The sequence below is a fragment of the Pipistrellus hanaki genome (assembly GCF_964339955.1).
Source record: "Pipistrellus hanaki genome assembly, chromosome: 10".
In the NCBI taxonomy this organism is placed as follows: domain Eukaryota; kingdom Metazoa; phylum Chordata; class Mammalia; order Chiroptera; family Vespertilionidae; genus Pipistrellus; species Pipistrellus hanaki.
Genome location: NC_140512.1, coordinates 240,691 through 256,538, shown reverse-complemented (window position 1 = coordinate 256,538; position 15,848 = coordinate 240,691). Strand labels below are relative to the sequence as shown.

The 15,848-nt window shown below is 57.9% G+C and overlaps 2 protein-coding genes across 4 annotated transcripts; both read left to right on the top strand.

Annotated features, from left to right (window-relative positions):
* The first annotated feature begins 69 nt into the window (after positions 1 to 69).
* TMED4 (transmembrane p24 trafficking protein 4) lies at positions 70 to 3,863 on the top strand. The gene is made up of 5 exons (XM_084897702.1): positions 70 to 335; positions 465 to 565; positions 719 to 844; positions 1,319 to 1,465; positions 2,377 to 3,863. The coding sequence occupies exons 1-5, from the start codon at positions 209 to 211 to the stop codon at positions 2,524 to 2,526; spliced, it is 651 nt and encodes a 216-aa protein (XP_084753828.1). The 5' UTR covers positions 70 to 208; the 3' UTR covers positions 2,527 to 3,863.
* Positions 3,864 to 6,726: 2,863 nt separating this feature from the next.
* On the top strand, positions 6,727 to 13,898 carry DDX56 (DEAD-box helicase 56). 3 transcript variants are annotated; one of them, XR_014796070.1, is made up of 16 exons: positions 6,727 to 6,870; positions 7,049 to 7,210; positions 7,720 to 7,880; positions 8,002 to 8,172; positions 8,266 to 8,356; positions 8,832 to 9,076; positions 9,350 to 9,469; positions 9,865 to 9,978; positions 10,067 to 10,161; positions 10,785 to 10,858; positions 10,936 to 11,025; positions 11,313 to 11,418; positions 12,099 to 12,169; positions 12,487 to 13,040; positions 13,107 to 13,288; positions 13,336 to 13,898. XR_014796070.1 is itself a non-coding variant. In XM_084896322.1 (14 exons), the coding sequence occupies exons 1-14, from the start codon at positions 6,811 to 6,813 to the stop codon at positions 12,562 to 12,564; spliced, it is 1,638 nt and encodes a 545-aa protein (XP_084752448.1). In that variant the 5' UTR covers positions 6,727 to 6,810; the 3' UTR covers positions 12,565 to 13,898. The 3 variants fall into 3 exon arrangements, 1 of the variants encoding a protein (XP_084752448.1); XR_014796071.1 differs by having other exon boundaries at positions 13,107 to 13,898; XM_084896322.1 differs by having other exon boundaries at positions 12,487 to 13,898.
* The last annotated feature ends 1,950 nt before the right edge of the window (positions 13,899 to 15,848 follow it).

Sequence of the window (15,848 nt, the reverse complement as noted above, 5' to 3'; positions counted from 1 at the left end):
GCAGTCGGACCACCCCGCCCCGAGCGTCCCGCGCATGCGCACTCTCCGCCTGCCCGCGCTCTTTGGCCTGGAAGACGCAGGACTGCGTCAGCGTGCGCGCTCTGCGTCCGGCCGAGCCGCGCCGCCTGGAAGCGGGGCGCAGGCGTGCGCGTGCGCATTGCACGGAGGGCGCTCGGTGACAGGTGTCGAGTTCCCTCGGCGACTCGCGATGGGGTGGCCCGCTTTGCTGCTGCTCTTGCTGTGCGCGGTGGGCGTGCGGGGGCTCTACTTCCACATCGGCGAGACCGAGAAGCGCTGCTTCATCGAGGAAATCCCCGACGAGACCATGGTCATCGGTCAGGCGGGGTGGGGGTGGGCGTGGGGGTGGGCAGGGCCCTGCGTGTCCCTCAGGCGCGGCCGCGGTCCCCTTCGGAGTGTGGGAGCCGGCAGTCGAGGCGCATTGTGACATCTTTGTCGCTCCGCAGGGAACTACCGCACCCAGATGTGGGATAAGCAGAAGGAGGTCTTCCTGCCCTCGACACCGGGTCTGGGCATGCACGTGGAGGTGAAGGACCCCGAAGGCAAGGTAGGGCACCCACAGGCCGTGGCCTGTGCGCCCTGCAGACGGCGTCAGGCCGCCCTTCTCCAGAGCCCTGTGGGGTGTGCGGAACTGGGAGAACGCCCACTGCCCTGGAGAGGTCCTTGCAGGAGCTTCCATTGACCGCTGTGCTGGTTGCAGGTGGTGCTCTCGCGGCAGTATGGCTCGGAGGGACGCTTCACCTTCACCTCCCACACCCCCGGGGACCATCAGATCTGCCTGCACTCCAACTCCACCAGGATGGTGCTTTTCGCTGGCGGCAGACTGGTAAGAGGATGTTATTGCATGCCCGGCCAGTGTGGCTCAGTGCTTGAGCTGCGACTTGTGAACGAGGAAGTCACGGTTGGATTTCCCGTCTAGGGCACGTGCCTGGGTTGCAGGCTGGATCCCTAGTGGGGGGCGGGTAGGAGACAGCCAATCAAATGATTCTCTCCCATCAGTGATGTTTGTGTATCTATCTCCATCTCCCTTCCTCTCTGAAATCAATAAAATAACATTTTAAAAAAGGAAAAAAGTTCTTTCGCTGCTGCAGCTCAGAATTTCACTGGGTTCCAAAGTTTTTATTTATCTCCATCATTATTTGTGACCTTTGTGGCATAGTCACAATTGGGGAGACAGATGTTGCCCCTCTGTCCCCTAGTCAGGGATGAGTGGGTTGCATCGTCTGGAACATCGTCTGAGGCTCCCCCGCTCATGTTTCTTACTCTGTGGCTTTGGGGCTCTGACCCTGTGTCCTTGTAGCGCGTGCACCTAGACATCCAGGTTGGAGAGCATGCCAACAACTACCCTGAGATTGCTGCCAAGGACAAACTGACAGAGCTGCAGCTCCGAGCCCGCCAGCTGCTCGATCAGGTGGAGCAGATCCAGAAGGAGCAGGACTACCAAAGGGTAAGGGCATGTCGCTGTACTGGGACCTGGCCATTGACCTTTATACCCACCACACCTACTGGAGTTTCTGCTTGGGGCCTTCCCAACGAACTGTTCGGAGAATGGAATGGAGGGCATTGATTTAGAGCAGCAATTTTAAACTTTTTCATCTCATGTGGCACACATAAATTAATTACCAAAATTTCTGTGGCACACCAAAAAATATACTTTTTTTTTCCTGATCTGACAAAAAGTAGGTATAACTTTTTTGTTTGTTTTTTTGTTAATCCTTACCTGAGAATATTTTTTCCATTGATTTTTAGAGGTAGGGGAAGGGAGTGGGGAGGAGTTGGGGGAAAGAGAGAGAAACATTGATGTGAGAGAGACACATTGATTGGTTGTCTCCCAACCAGGGCTGTGCCCTTGACTGGGAATCAAACCTCAGACCCTTCGGTTCCCAGGCTGATTGTCTAACCATTGGGCCATTGTCATCCAGGGTTAGGTATAATTCTAATTCATTCATACTGGATGACTGTTGTTGGGTTGGCTGTTGTCATTTATTTATTTGACCATCTAAGGGAAAAGAATTCAGTGCCCCTGCCTAAATAGTCAGGTATCACATCTTTTAAAAATGGTTGCTGCACAACGGTTGAAAATGTCTGGTCTAGAGGGCTCTTTTCAAGTGCTGTTCAATAGAGTAAAAATCTAAGCACCACCTGTTCACCTTGGGATCTGGCGTGAATTGGTAGGAGCATGACTTCATCACGGTGGGGTGCATGCCGAGGCCGCACGTACTTCTGTGGGGCACTCCCAGAGGAGTCGGGCCAACAGGCATTGGGTGCCATGGTTGAGCAGCCCTGTGGGAGGGGGTGGCTTACCCAGCCAGCACTGGTTTTCCCTGCACATTTGATCCCGGGTCCGCTGTCCCACAGTATCGTGAAGAGCGCTTCCGTCTGACCAGTGAGAGCACCAACCAGAGGGTCCTGTGGTGGTCCATCACTCAGACCGTCATCCTCATCCTCACTGGCATCTGGCAGATGCGGCATCTCAAGAGCTTCTTTGAGGCCAAGAAGCTGGTGTAATGTCCTCTCCGAATGACCCTCTCACCTCAGTTATTTGGTACTTTCCCCACCCTATACCTTATCCACCTGGCTTGTGAGGGGGGGGAAAAGAAAATATATAAACCACATTGGTTCCCTGGCAGCAAAGTATCCCGATCAGCCACTTGCTAATGATGGTTCTCAAGAACACAGGACGTTGGTCCAAGCTTTCAAAGATTCTTGAGGTTTGTGCACGGTCAGATCTGACCCAGGACTAGGTCTCACTTCTCTCACCTTCAGTGATTTCCCTGCATCCTGTCACCACCTGAGCAAATGACGAGTCTCTCTGGTAACTTCTGTCCTCATCTACTCATGCAGTAAGCTACGGCAATGCCCCAAGAGGCCCTGCCTCCCTGCTCCCGTCAGTCCTGGGCTCTCCCAGTGGCTTTGTGAATGTAAATAAGGGGCAGAGGCCCTAGAGGATTGAAATGATTTTCTATATATTAGAACTATTTTTTGATAAAGTATATATTTTCTTTCCTAGTTTAAGTGTTAACTGCCTGTATGACTAGCAGAAAACACCAACAGCCCCTTGCATTCTGTCTGTCCACACTTTTTTGATAAGTACTATGGCAGCTCTCAGGATTCCAGCCGTCTGTGGGCCAGAAAGCAGACCTCCCCACTGCTGTCAAGGCCTTAAAGAGAGGGCCAAGCAGACTCCTCTGGGACACTTGAGATTTCACAAGACAGGACCTCGCTAAGAGTGTAGGGCAACCTCGCACAAGGCAGGACACTCCTACCCACCCTCTCCCCTTGACCTTTATTTAAGCTAAGGTAAATGTCTTCATGGAACCAGGTTTGGTTCTTTATACAGATTTTTCCAGTGAAATAAAACGTGTTGTACTAGCTGTGTTTGAAATGAAGTGAGAGGTTACGGGCAGAGTGGAGGCACGTGGGTACAGAGGAAGGGCTACTGGCCTGGACTGCCCCTGCAGCTGCCTGGAGTGGACTGCAGCGTGTGGGCTCATAGTGCTAGGGCTTGTTCTGATCTCAGTCTTGGGATGTGAATGGACAAGTGGTTCCTCATCCATTCACATGGGTCAACCAAGTAGAAACACCAGCAAGGGACTGTAGGAAGGGCTTAAGTCCCAGATCGTAAGTTTAAGCAGGTCTCATTACACATCCCTATGCCATCTTCTGTAGGAAACAATACCATCAGTTTGCCCGTTTTTGATGTGTTTATTTCATGGATTTATTATTTATCTGACCTACAGAACTAAACTCTTTGTTTTTCTTTATTTCCTATATTATTCTACATATGTACCTGTTTTTACTTATAAAAATATATGCAATTTAGATTTATAAGTATTGCCATTGAATATTTTTGTAATTATTTTTGAAATTCTACATTCTAATTCTGGATGGCCATGTTATCCCAGTAAGGGGAAATACCACAATTGATATATCTAAAATTCTTTGGGTATTTTGAATAGTTTCCAGTTTTCTTCATGTTATAGTAAACAGGGAAACCTGGAGCTGGCTGGCTGTGCAGGCCACTGGCTGAGGCTGGGGGAGTCTGAGATATGTCGGAAAGGGAACCTGTGTCTACCCTTGGCTGTTACTAGGAATCCAGCCTGTAAGAGCCTGGAGTCTGTGGGAGGATGGAAGCTCCAGGTGAGAGCTGAGGCTGGCTTCAAAGTCTGCCAGCTGTAGATATGATTGCATCTTGTTTTGTTAATCCTCACCCAAAGGTATTTTTCCATTATTTTTTTTTTTTTTTTTAAGGAAGTGGAAGAGGGAAGGAAAGACAGAAACATCAATGTGAGAGAAACATTTATAGGTTGCCTCCTGCACGAGCCCTGAGCAGGGCCTGGGCCGGGAAGGAGCCGGCAACCAAGGTATGTGCCCTTGACTGGAATCGAACCCAGTACCCTTTGGTCTGCAAGCTGGTGCTCTATCCACTGAGCCAAACCATCGAGGGCAACACAATTGCATCTAAATTATGTCAATAGGTCTATGTCTATAGGTCAGTCAGTCTTGGATTTCTCCTGTCAAGTTTTGATTGGAAGGGGAGTGGAATGAAACATATATGGCTATATTACACTACTAGCTTAGGGCAGGTGAGAGGATTTCCATACTGCTGTGTGGTGTTCACAGTCATTACACCCTGAAAGTGTGTGTGTTTTTAACATATTTTTATTCACTTCAGAGACTGGAGAGGGATAGAAACATCAGTGATGAGAATCATTGTTTGGGCACCTCCCACACACCCTCTACTAGGGAATCCCAAAACCTGGCATTTGCCCTGGCTAGAAATCAAACTGATATCCTGGCTCAGGGGTGGACTCTCAATCAGAGCCAAACTGGCTGGACAGGCCTAAATGTTTTTAAAATTCAGTTTGGCTCACAAAACTGATGAGGCAGGTTTATGTTTGGGGTCGCATGATAGGCAGAAGGATGGCCCTCCAATGATGTCCATGTCCTAATCCCTGGAATTTTCGAATATGTTGCCTAACATGGCAAAGGGGATTAAGGTACTAACAGCTGATTTTAAAAGATTGTCCTGGATTACCTGGCTGTGCCCTCTATCGTCACAAGTTTCCTTAAAAGTGGCGGAGGGAGCCGAAACCGGTTTGGCTCAGTGGATAGAGCATCCGTGTGGGGACTGAAAGGTCCCAGGTTCGATTCCGGTCAAGGGCATGTACATTGGTTGCAGGCACATCCCCAGTAGGGGGTGTGCAAGAGGCAGCTGGTCGATGTTTCTCTCTCATTGACGTTTCTAACTCTCTATCCCTCTCCCTTCCTCTCTGTGGAAAATTAATAAAATATATTTTTTTAAAAAGTGGCGGAGGGAGGCAAAGGAAGGTCTGATGGGATGTGAGGACTCAGCCCACTCGCTGTTGCTGGCTGTAAAGACAGATGGAGCAAGGGGCCATCAGCAAGTTGGGAAAGGCAGGACAAACTGTTCCTAGAGTCTCCAAGGGAATGTGGCCCTGCCAACAGCCTGATTTCAATTCCGTGGGATCTGTCAGACTTCTGACCTACAGAACCATAAGTGAATTCCTGCGTTTTAAGCCACTAAGCTATGGTAATTGTAGCAGCAATACCAAACTAATACAGGTGGGAACCAATAGTCCCCCCTTTTTTTCTGTCTTTAAATATATTTTTATTGATTTCGGAGAGGAAGTGAGAGGGAGAGAGAAACATCAATGATGAGAGAAAATCATTGATCTGCAGCCTCCAACATGCCCCACACTGGGGATGGAGCCGGCAACCTGGATATGTGCCCTTGGCCGGAATCGGACCCGGGACCCCTTCACTCGCTGGCAAACGTTCCATCCATTGAACCAAACTGACTAGGGCCCCATTCCCCATCCCTCCCTCCCCCCAACTATAAGGAAAAAGCGTATTTAAACAGTCGCAGAGGAAGTAGGTCATAGGGGAAATGGCCCCAGGAAACAGGAGGCAAAAGGAAAAAAAAAGAGGGGGGGGGGGGGCTGGAGCTTAGGAGAAAGCCAGAGACAGGGAAACGCGCCCAGGGGCAGGAACCCGCATTCTTAACCAGGCTGTGCAGCTAGCTGTTGGGCAGTCTGGTCTGGGAGCCCGGACAGACCTACCTACCTGTGTCTCCTGCTACTCATCCTTCCAACCCTCGTCCTGGCAGACCTACCACTGGGGCCTGTCCTGGGGCTGTCCGAGCCCTGCTCCTTTGCCAGCCTCTGGCCTCCCCACGCCACTACCCCCGCGGCCACGGCGTTCCGGACGGCTGCTGCCCCGCTGCCCCCGCTGCCCCCACTGCCCGGCGGTCTGGCCGGACCACGTCTGCGGGCACCTCCTGGCGCAGGAGGGCAGGCAGCGCCCTCACAGACCGGACAGCGACCCGGCAGCTGGCAGGCGAGGGCGCGCCATGAGGCCGCCACGGAGCCACGGGCAGCGGGGCCAGGGCGTAGGGCGAGGCCGACCAAAGACGCACTAAGGAGGGTCCAGCCGGAGCCCGCACCGGTGCACTAGCGGGCCGCGGGCCCGGCGGGCGCGGGGACCACCTGCACCCACCCGCCCGTCCCCGCAGCGGAGAGGCCCGCCGCGCCGCGTTAGGAGGCAGCGTCCGGGACGGAGGGTGCCCGGCGGCTCCGACGCGACCCCCCCCCCAGCCGCCCGCCGCCTCGGCCGGGAACCCCGGGCCCCGCGCGCCGCCGCAGCCCCGGAGCTCCGCCCCGACACCGGAAACCCGGCTCCTCCGACGACGCTGACTGGTTGCTGCTTTGACCCGCCCACACGTCGCACGCTCCTCCTACCGCGCGTGCGCGCCGTCATTCCGGAAACAGAATGGCGGAGGAGGAGGCTTTGGGGTTCGAACACATGGGCCTGGATCCCCGGCTCTTGCAGGTACCCGGCGGGGCTGATGGGCCGGGCGGGTGTGGCCGGGAGATGGAGGGCTGAGGGGCCTGGGCGGGGTGGCGGGGGGTGGAGGGCTGAGCGGCCTGGGCGGGTGGCGGGCTGAGGGGCCTGGGCGGAGTGGTAGGGGTGGAGGGTGCTCGCCCCTGAGCCTCCCCGCGTCTCCTAGGCCGTTACGGACCTGGGCTGGTCGCGGCCCACGCTGATTCAGGAGAAGGCCATCCCGCTGGCCCTGGAGGGGAAGGACCTCCTGGCTCGGGCCCGCACTGGCTCGGGGAAGACGGCCGCCTATGCCATCCCCATGCTGCAGCTGCTGCTCCACAGGAAGGCGGTGGGTGCGGGAGGCGGGGCGGGAGCGGCAGGCTGTCTTGTCATGAGCCTTTCTCAGGAACCGGGCTGTCTTTTGGCTTCTTTCCTGTGAGGGGAGGTCCGCAGAGCCTCGTTCTGTGGTGGCAAACGTCTGGGCTGGAGTTCGGGTCACCTGGGTCCTAGCCGAGGCCTTCTTGAGTAAATCTCTTTCTGCTGTAAAAACTGGACATGTCGTCGTCGTCGTGGTGTGTCGTGTGTGTGTGTGTGTGTGTGTGTGTGTGTGTGTGTCCCCCGCCCTCGTAGCCTGTTGTGAACCTCCAGCCCAGGGACTAAAGTAACTTGAGGACCATAAAGTCAGCCGCTCCTTTTGAGGGTCAGCACCTGGGAGAAGGACCCTCTGCCCCACTTTCTGGGGTGGGAGCAGCAAGCACCGAGTGGTGTCGGGTCATAGCAGCTGGCCATCGCCTGGAGGAGCACCAGGGGTCCGATGACAGGGACTGGCTGCCTCAAGTCTGATTCCTGCCCCTGCAGACCGGCCCCGCGGTGGAGCAGGCTGTGCGCGGGCTCGTCCTCGTGCCCACCAAGGAACTGGCGCGTCAGGCCCAGTCCATGATCCAGCAGCTGGCCGCCTACTGTGCCCGAGACATCCGCGTGGCCAACGTCTCCGCCGCCGAGGACTCGGCCTCTCAGAGGTGGGCAAAGGCACCGGGCTACGAGGGACGGAGCTGCGCGGAGACGGAGGGAGGTTGCGGGAAGGAAGGGGCGAGGTCCCAGCGGTGCCTTCTCCCTGACCTGAGGTGTTGCCGCCTGCAGAGCCGTGCTGATGGAGAAGCCTGACGTTGTGGTGGGAACCCCGTCGCGCATACTGAACCACTTGCAGCAAGACAGCTTGAAGCTGCGGGACTCCCTGGAGCTGCTGGTGATGGACGAAGCCGATCTGCTCTTCTCCTTTGGCTTCGAGGAGGAGCTCAAGAGCCTTCTCTGGTATGGAAGAGGGCGTGGGGGTGAGTGACGCTGGGCCTGGGGCAGGGAGAGGCCCTGGGAGCTGGAGGCTGATGGAGGTCTGTTTGATTTCAGTCACCTGCCCCGGATTTATCAGGCTTTTCTGATGTCGGCTACCTTTAACGAGGACGTGCAGACGCTCAAGGAGCTGGTCCTGCATAACCCAGTGAGTTCCCACGTGGGCACCTGCCGCCGCTGACGTGTGTGCTCAGAGGGCGTGGTGTTTGGAGGAGGACAGTAGTCACTGTTTTAGCCTCCCTGGTTCTGAATCACTAGCAGCCAATAGTCCGTCAGCACCCTCTCCACATCTAAAATCATGTACCCTCCGTATGTCCCCTAGGGGTCACCTAAAGGTCTGAGCAGGGACCCCCAAGGACAGAAAGGCTGCCTTTAGCAGCAGGGCCAAAGTTCTCTACTTTGTGACCTCTCTTCCCGAGAAAGGTGGCTGCTATACGGCGTCCCGCTCACTGCAGTCATGTGCTCGTGTTTCTCTTTGTTCTGCGCCCCAGGGACTTTGCATGTAGTGCCGTGGCTGTTGTACCCCACAAGGGCCAGGGTCCTCTGGAGGGGACCGTGGTGCCCGGCAGCAGCTTGTGGGAGCGTTTCTGCCTTCTTTCCTGACCACGGGCCTGTCCCCCCAGGTTACCCTCAAGTTGCAAGAGTCCCAGCTGCCAGGGCCAGAGCAGCTGCAGCAGTTCCAGGTGGTCTGCAGCACGGAGGAGGACAAGTTCCTGCTGCTGTATGCCCTGCTCAAGCTGTCGCTGGTTCGGGGCAAGTCCCTGCTCTTCGTCAACACCCTGGAGCGCAGCTACCGGCTGCGCCTGTTCCTGGAGCAGTTCAGCATCCCCGCCTGCGTGCTCAACGGGGAGCTGCCCCTGCGCTCCAGGTGGGCAGTGCTGGAGATGGGGGTTGGGAAGGAGACACTCGATGGGTGTTCCTGTTTCTTAAGAGCTTAGAGCCCAGGCTCTGGGCTGGCAGATAGTTGGCGACTCTGCCGCAGACTCCGAGGTACCCCCTGTTCCTCCGTCTTCAGCAAGGGGGTGGACCAGAGACCAAGTAGGGGGAGAGGGAGGGAGATGCCAGGATGATGGCACGGTGGTGCTGGGGGTGCAGCGCTGCCTCCAGCTTGCTCCTGGCTGACCCTCCCCTTGGGCCACAGGTGCCACATCATCTCACAGTTTAACCAAGGCTTCTACGACTGCGTCATAGCGACTGATGCCGAAGTTCTGGGCGCCCCGGCCAAAGGCAGGCGGCAGGGCAAAGGGCCCAAGCGGAACAGGTGCGTCCACATTTTTGTCCTTCCAGCCCTCCTCGGGGAGACCAAAACCAGAGTGGGAGCCAGGTGGGGTGCTGGGCCTGGAGGAGGGTGCAAAGGGCTCACCCGGTCCCTGGAGGCACACCCTGGCTGCATGGGGTGCAGCTGGGGGAGGGAGCCTGCAGTCTGTCTGCGCAGTGGGTTCTTGAGTCACCTGTGAGGCCGAGTTCCCCTGTTGCCTCTGAGCTGGGGGCAGGGCCAGGGTGTGGCCCCCCTCTGCCCAGCTCCTGGAACAGTTCTGGATGTAAAGGGTCTTACGCTGTTAGGGCCCTGGGGCTCACACGGCTTAGTTCCCAGACCCTGCTGAGTGAAGGGCAGCGGGAGAGCGGTGGTGAGTCTGCTGTGGGTGTTTCCTGCAGGGCCTCTGATCCGGAGGCGGGGGTGGCCCGTGGCATAGACTTCCACCACGTGTGTGCCGTGCTCAACTTCGACCTCCCCCCTACCCCTGAGGCCTACATCCATCGAGCCGGCAGGTAGGAGAGCTGGGTGGCAGGCTGGGCACCTGGACTGAGGGCACCCTCAGGACTCAGGCCAGAGACGGGCTGGGCCCTCTTTTTGCAGGACGGCACGTGCCAACAACCCAGGCGTAGTCTTGACCTTTGTGTTGCCCACGGAGCAGTCCCAGCTGGGCAGGATTGAGGAGCTTCTCGGTGGAGGTAAGAGTAAGGCCCGGCTGCTCCCAGGACCTGGGACACGGGCTGCAGTGGTGGCAACAGAGCAGGGACCAGAGCGTGACCAGCTGCTACCTTCCTGCTCACCATGCTTGCCCCACGTTTTTCGCTGCATCCTCATCCTGCCCCTGGTAGCAGGCACTGCCCTTCACAGACAAGCAGGCCCAGATCCCGGGCCACATTTCCTGCCTGCCTGCCCGGGGCAAAGGCTGAGGGCGCCAAGGGCGTTCTGGGAGACAGGGAAGAGGCGGCCCTGGGAGAGGGAGCTCTGGGCAGCCAGGCTGTCAGAAGAAGACAGTGGAGGGTGGACAGGCAGGCTGCCCACGCCCATGATGCTAAGGGCACAGGGTCCAAAGGCACCTTGGGAGAGCAGGTGGCTGGGCAGGTCCTGAGGATGAAGGACGCAGTGACACCCAGGACTTGGGACATGGGCCGCCTGGCCGTAGGATCCTAGGGGACTGGTGTCCTGTCGGCAAGACCCAGGTGTCTTGCTCTGTGGACAGGTCACCTCGCAGGAAGAGCCGGAGAGGCTGCTGCCTCACCCTGGGGAGGGTGGATACGGGGTCAGGGCTCTGCAGCCGGGACCCCTCACTGCTGCTTCTCCACAGAGAACGGGGCCCCCGCCCTGCTTCCCTACCAGTTCCGCATGGAGGAGATTGAGGGCTTCCGCTACCGCTGCAGGGTGAGTGCCGGGCAAGCTGGGGCTCCTGCGGGGCGGGGGGTGCGGGAGCCCAGTGTCCTGACCTCGGTGTCACCCAGGACGCCATGCGCTCGGTGACGAAACAAGCCATCCGAGAAGCAAGGCTGAAGGAGATCAAGGAGGAGCTCCTGCACTCGGAGAAGCTGAAGGTGAGGAGGTGCCACGCTCGGTGCCGAGTCCTTGGCAGACGGACCGTTCAGCTGGGAGGTGACTCGGTGAAGGACAGTTGCCATTTCATAGTGACGGGTGCGCTGCACTACCATGTGCCTCCGAACAGGGAGCGTGTGGGACGGGGAAGCGAGAGCCTATCAGCTGTTTCTGGGAGAGGGCGGGTGGCCAGGACCCTCAGCCTTCAAATTCTAATCACGTGTGACCCACTCAGATCCCCGAAAAGTCACAGGGAGACCCCTGCATCTCTGTCTCTCTCTCTCGTCAGACATACTTTGAAGACAACCCCAGGGACCTCCAGCTGCTGCGCCATGACCTGCCCCTGCACCCGGCCGTGGTTAAGCCTCACCTGGGCCACGTCCCTGACTACCTGGGTGAGTGGGCCTGCGGGCCCCACGCTGGGGTGGGGTGGGGGCAGGGGCGTGGTCAGGCTCAGCTACTGTGTGCTGGGTTACGGGGTCCTGGAGCCAGGCAGCAGTGTGTGGACTCAGACACAAGCAGGTGCGTTCACCACACGGCCCCAGGGGGCGCTGCTCTCTGTGGTGGAGACGGCGCCCAGAGGGACAGGGAGGGAGCTGTCCTCGTTACGCAGGAGCAAAGGCATTTGCCAACAGTGAGTGGCCTGCCGGCCGGGGCGTCAGACTGCTGCTCAGAGGCCTCTGACCACGGCCTGGCTGGAGGTGAGGGCAGAAGCCAGGGCCCTGCAGCCCCTTGGGAAGCATGTGTCTGACAGGTGACGGGACACTGTGGGGAGCGGCTTCCAGTTTGGGGTGAATCTGTAGTGATGGGTCATGTGTGGGGCAACCACCTACAGATCTTTTCCCTATTTTAGTAGCATTTCTTCTTTAAGAACATGCCTTCATTTCCTTACACGATTATTGCAACAAACTCTACGATGTCAAATACCGTAGCTGTGTGACTGTAGGCACTTGAACATGGGGCTGGAGTGCAGCCCTGAGTTAGGATGGGAGAGAGGTGGCAGCGGGGCTCAGAGGGCATGTGGGTGAGGGATCAGGCAGGGTCGGCAGCTGCTGAGGCCACGTGTCTCTTCCAGTTCCTCCTGCTCTTCGCGGCTTGGTTCAGCCGCACAGGAAGCGGAAGAAGCCGTCCTCCAAGAAGGTCAAGGTGTGTGTGTGTCTGTCTGTCTGTCTGTCTGTCTCCCCCCTCCCCCCTCCTTGGCAGCTGTGGTCTCCCCCGCCTGGTTCGTTGTCACCTGGTCTGCACACACCTTGGAGGAGAGTGGTCCCAACATCTGGCCAAACTCCTGGCCACCAGGTCAGAACAGGGGCTGGGATCCTGCAGCCGCCCGTGTGTGCCTTCACGACCAGGATGGGCTGGCTGTCCACTGCCATCCAGGCTGCAGGGGCCACAGCAGCGTCTGTGCTGGCCCTGGGCTGTCTCACTCGGGCGTTCTCCAGCTGACCTCCGACCTTCCCCCCCAGAAGGTGAAGGCCCAGAACCCACTGCGCAGCTTCAAGCACAGAAGAGAGAAGCACAGAGCCAGGGCGGTGCCCTCCTGAGGTCCTCCAGGCGGCCTCGGCTCTCTTCCCGGCCTCGTGGGCCGAGCACAGCGGGAAAGTGGGGTTCCCCCTCGACGGAGGGACTGGTTCCCGCCCTGGACGATGCATAGGCTCTGGAGCAGGCAGACTGGCCTCCCGATCCGTGCGTGACCCTGCCAGGCCGCATTTTGTGCCTTCAAGACAGAATAAAGATTCTGGCTGCCTCCTCTGGGCCTCCTGCAGGTTTCAGCCCCCTGAAACGGCTCCGGGAGGCAGTGCCGGCGCTCTGCCTGCTGCATGCAGCCCCAAGGCCAGCAGGGCTAACCGTGCCGCCCTGCAGCGGGGCCTTCGGGCCTGGGAGATGCCAGTCCTGTCTAGGTGCCCACACCTGCTCCTGTGCCTTCCTGCTTGGGTCACACTGACCAGCCTCCATCCCCTGAAGCGCCAAAGCGACAGCTCACCCACTGGGAAGTGGGGCCCTGCTCACCTCGGACTCTGTTGCCTCCCCTCCTTGGGCAGCCGGGGACGCAGTCCTGAGCTCCTGGCACTGCTGCTCCCGTCAGCACCGCTGTGCGTGTGCCAAGGGCATGGCTCGTACTGTGATGGCTCACACACCTCGCTCTTTGCTCTCCACTTGGCCGGGAGGGTCCCCCAGGCCAGGCTTCCCAGCTCCTGCTGCCAGATGAGGGCTCTGAAGCTGCCCTTGGTTGTGGCCCTCATCCCAGGACCGCCATCTGCTTGGCAGGTGTGAACGGGCGAGATGCTGGAGCGGGCCTTGCCACCACTGGTCAGGTGTGAACGGCCTGCGCTGTGGAGAGTGCCCCTGGGCATCTCCTTCAGGCCCCCCACACAGGGCACTGAGGGCCTCATGGGTTGGACTTGTCTGTCTGGTGCTGAAGCGTCTGCCCTTAAAGAGCACGTGAAGGGTCCCTGGGCCGGGAAGGCAGGGGTGGGGCCAGCCACTGAGCAGCTCTGAGCAGCTTAGCGTTTCCAGGCACCCCTGGCACCCTGGGACGGTCGGAGGTCTGCGCTCTGCTGGTACAGTCACACCCGCTCCTGATGGGCACTCTGTGCCAGAGACCAGGGAGTTGGGCAGGCACACCCCGTGCAGTGCGCAGCTTTGCAGCGGGTGGGGGTTGTCGAGAATCAGTCCTTCACCCAGCTGGCCTGGCTCAGCCGTGAAGCAGTGAGCAAGCACCGGGAGGTCTACAGCTAGATTCCTGGTCAGGATGCATGCCCAGGTTCCAGGCTCAATCCCCAGCAGGGGGCGTGCAGGAGGCAGCTGATCAATGATTCTCTCATTGATGTTTCTGTTCTATCCCTTCCTCTGAAATCAATAAAAACAAGTAAATGAATCAGGCCTTCAATGTGCCCCACCTCCCACAGTTCGAAAAGCATCCATCTGCCCTACAACACCTATTGGGTAGCTGGACGGGGGCCAGAGGCAGCGGGGGTGGTGCTCAATAGCCAGCCTTTGGGGTGTCTGGGACATAAGGAGGTTACCCAGAGCTCACCCAGCTGGATGAGTTGGTGCCGGCTGCCTGGGCAGGTGGGCCTGGAAGGTGGGTGGGAGCAGCATCCTGTGGAAGTACTAGGTGGGGGCCAGCACGTCAGGATGAAGCAAAAATCGAAGGGGTCACAAAAATAGGCAGAGGCTGAGAAGGCCATTTCATTTACATTTGAAAACCCAGTTCCTGTTCACAATTCAAGGGCACAGGCGGTCTCTAAGGGGAACTGTCTCTAAGGGGAGCGCCTGCTGAGGTGCCCAGAGGGGCGATAACGGGCAGATATTCCCGGAAACCGACCCATGAGCAGAGCATGTCAGCCCACCTCCTTCATGCCGGTGCCATCTGAGCATTCGTCTGAGCATCCGTGACTCAGAACCACTGACTCAGCCTTAGTTGGCCTTGGGACTTTGGCCTCCAGGGCATTGTCCCGGGAGGAAATGACAAGCCAAAAACCAGGCGGGAAGAGCCTCTGCCGATGTCACCCCCAGTGTCTAAAGGAGCTTTCGGGGTCCTGCCTCAAGGGGCGAGGCCTGCTCTGTGCTGGTCATGGCCGTTTTATGTGGGGAAGAAAGCGGAATCCAAGAGGGTGTGAGGGCAGGTGCCAGCCCAGCCTTCCCTCGTGGCAGGGGCCATCACAGCTCTCCCCGCAGGAAGCAGTGGGAGTGTGGCTGGCTGAGCTGCCGAGCTGCGTTTCAGGGTGGTCAGTCCTCAGGAGCAGCCTTTGTGGGGCCCATGACATGCTGCCTCCCTGGACTCCTGTAAGTGGGGGACACACCCCCACACTGACTCCGCACACAGGCCCCTCAAACCAGTGCACCTTCCAATCAGTGTCCTCTCAGGTGTTGCCCGCAGGGCTGGGCCGGGCCTGAGAGTCTGCACTCCTAGGGCCTCCTTGCAGGACTGACCCAGGCCCCCTTGAGGAGCACATACCTTCCCATTTTACCAAGGGAGTATGCTGCAGCCTCACGCCGACTCAGTGGCAGAGGGGGGTGCGCAGGGGTGGCCTGACCCGGGACCGGACATTAGCTGAGTGCAGTCCTGCCCTGACCCTTCAGCCTCAGGTTCGTCCTGAGGTGCTGTGATGACGGGCGTCACTTTTAGCATACGCATATCCCAAGTTATGTTTGGATACATGGAACAACTATGTGGTTCATCTGAAACTCAAAACTGTCTGGTATTCCTGGCCGGTGTGGCTCAGCTGTTGAGTGTTGACCCAGGAACCAAAGGTTGCTGGCTCAGTTCCATTCCTGAGCATGTGCCCTGGGTGGCGGGCTTGATCCCCAGCAGGGCTGTACCAGAGGCAGCCAGTTGATGAAGCTCCTCTCCCATCCATGTTTCTATCTCTTTATCCTCCTCGCTTCTCCCTTATAAAAACTACAGGGGAAACCAACATGGCGGCACAGGTAAACATCTAAACTGCTGCCTCACACAATTTCAAAACCACAAGAGACAAAACATCTATCACCCAGAACCACAGGAAAGCTGGCTGAGTGGAAGTTCTACAACTAGAAGGAAAGAGAAAAGAGCATTGAGATGTATACAAGCGCTGAAAAACTGAGGTACGGAGGCGTGCGAATTGGGCTGGTGGTGGGCAACTGGGCGTGCTGCTTCTTTCAACCCAAAGGGAGACAAGCCCCTGATTACTCTGAACTCCAGTTTCTAGGGAGACACTGGGAACCCAAACTCCTAAGGGGAGAAGCTGGACTATCTGCCGTCCGGTCGGAAAGTGAGGGTGGCTTTCTTGCAGAGGTGCGCCCAGCAATCGTTTACTGCGCTGGGGCGCGGGACACAGGGACT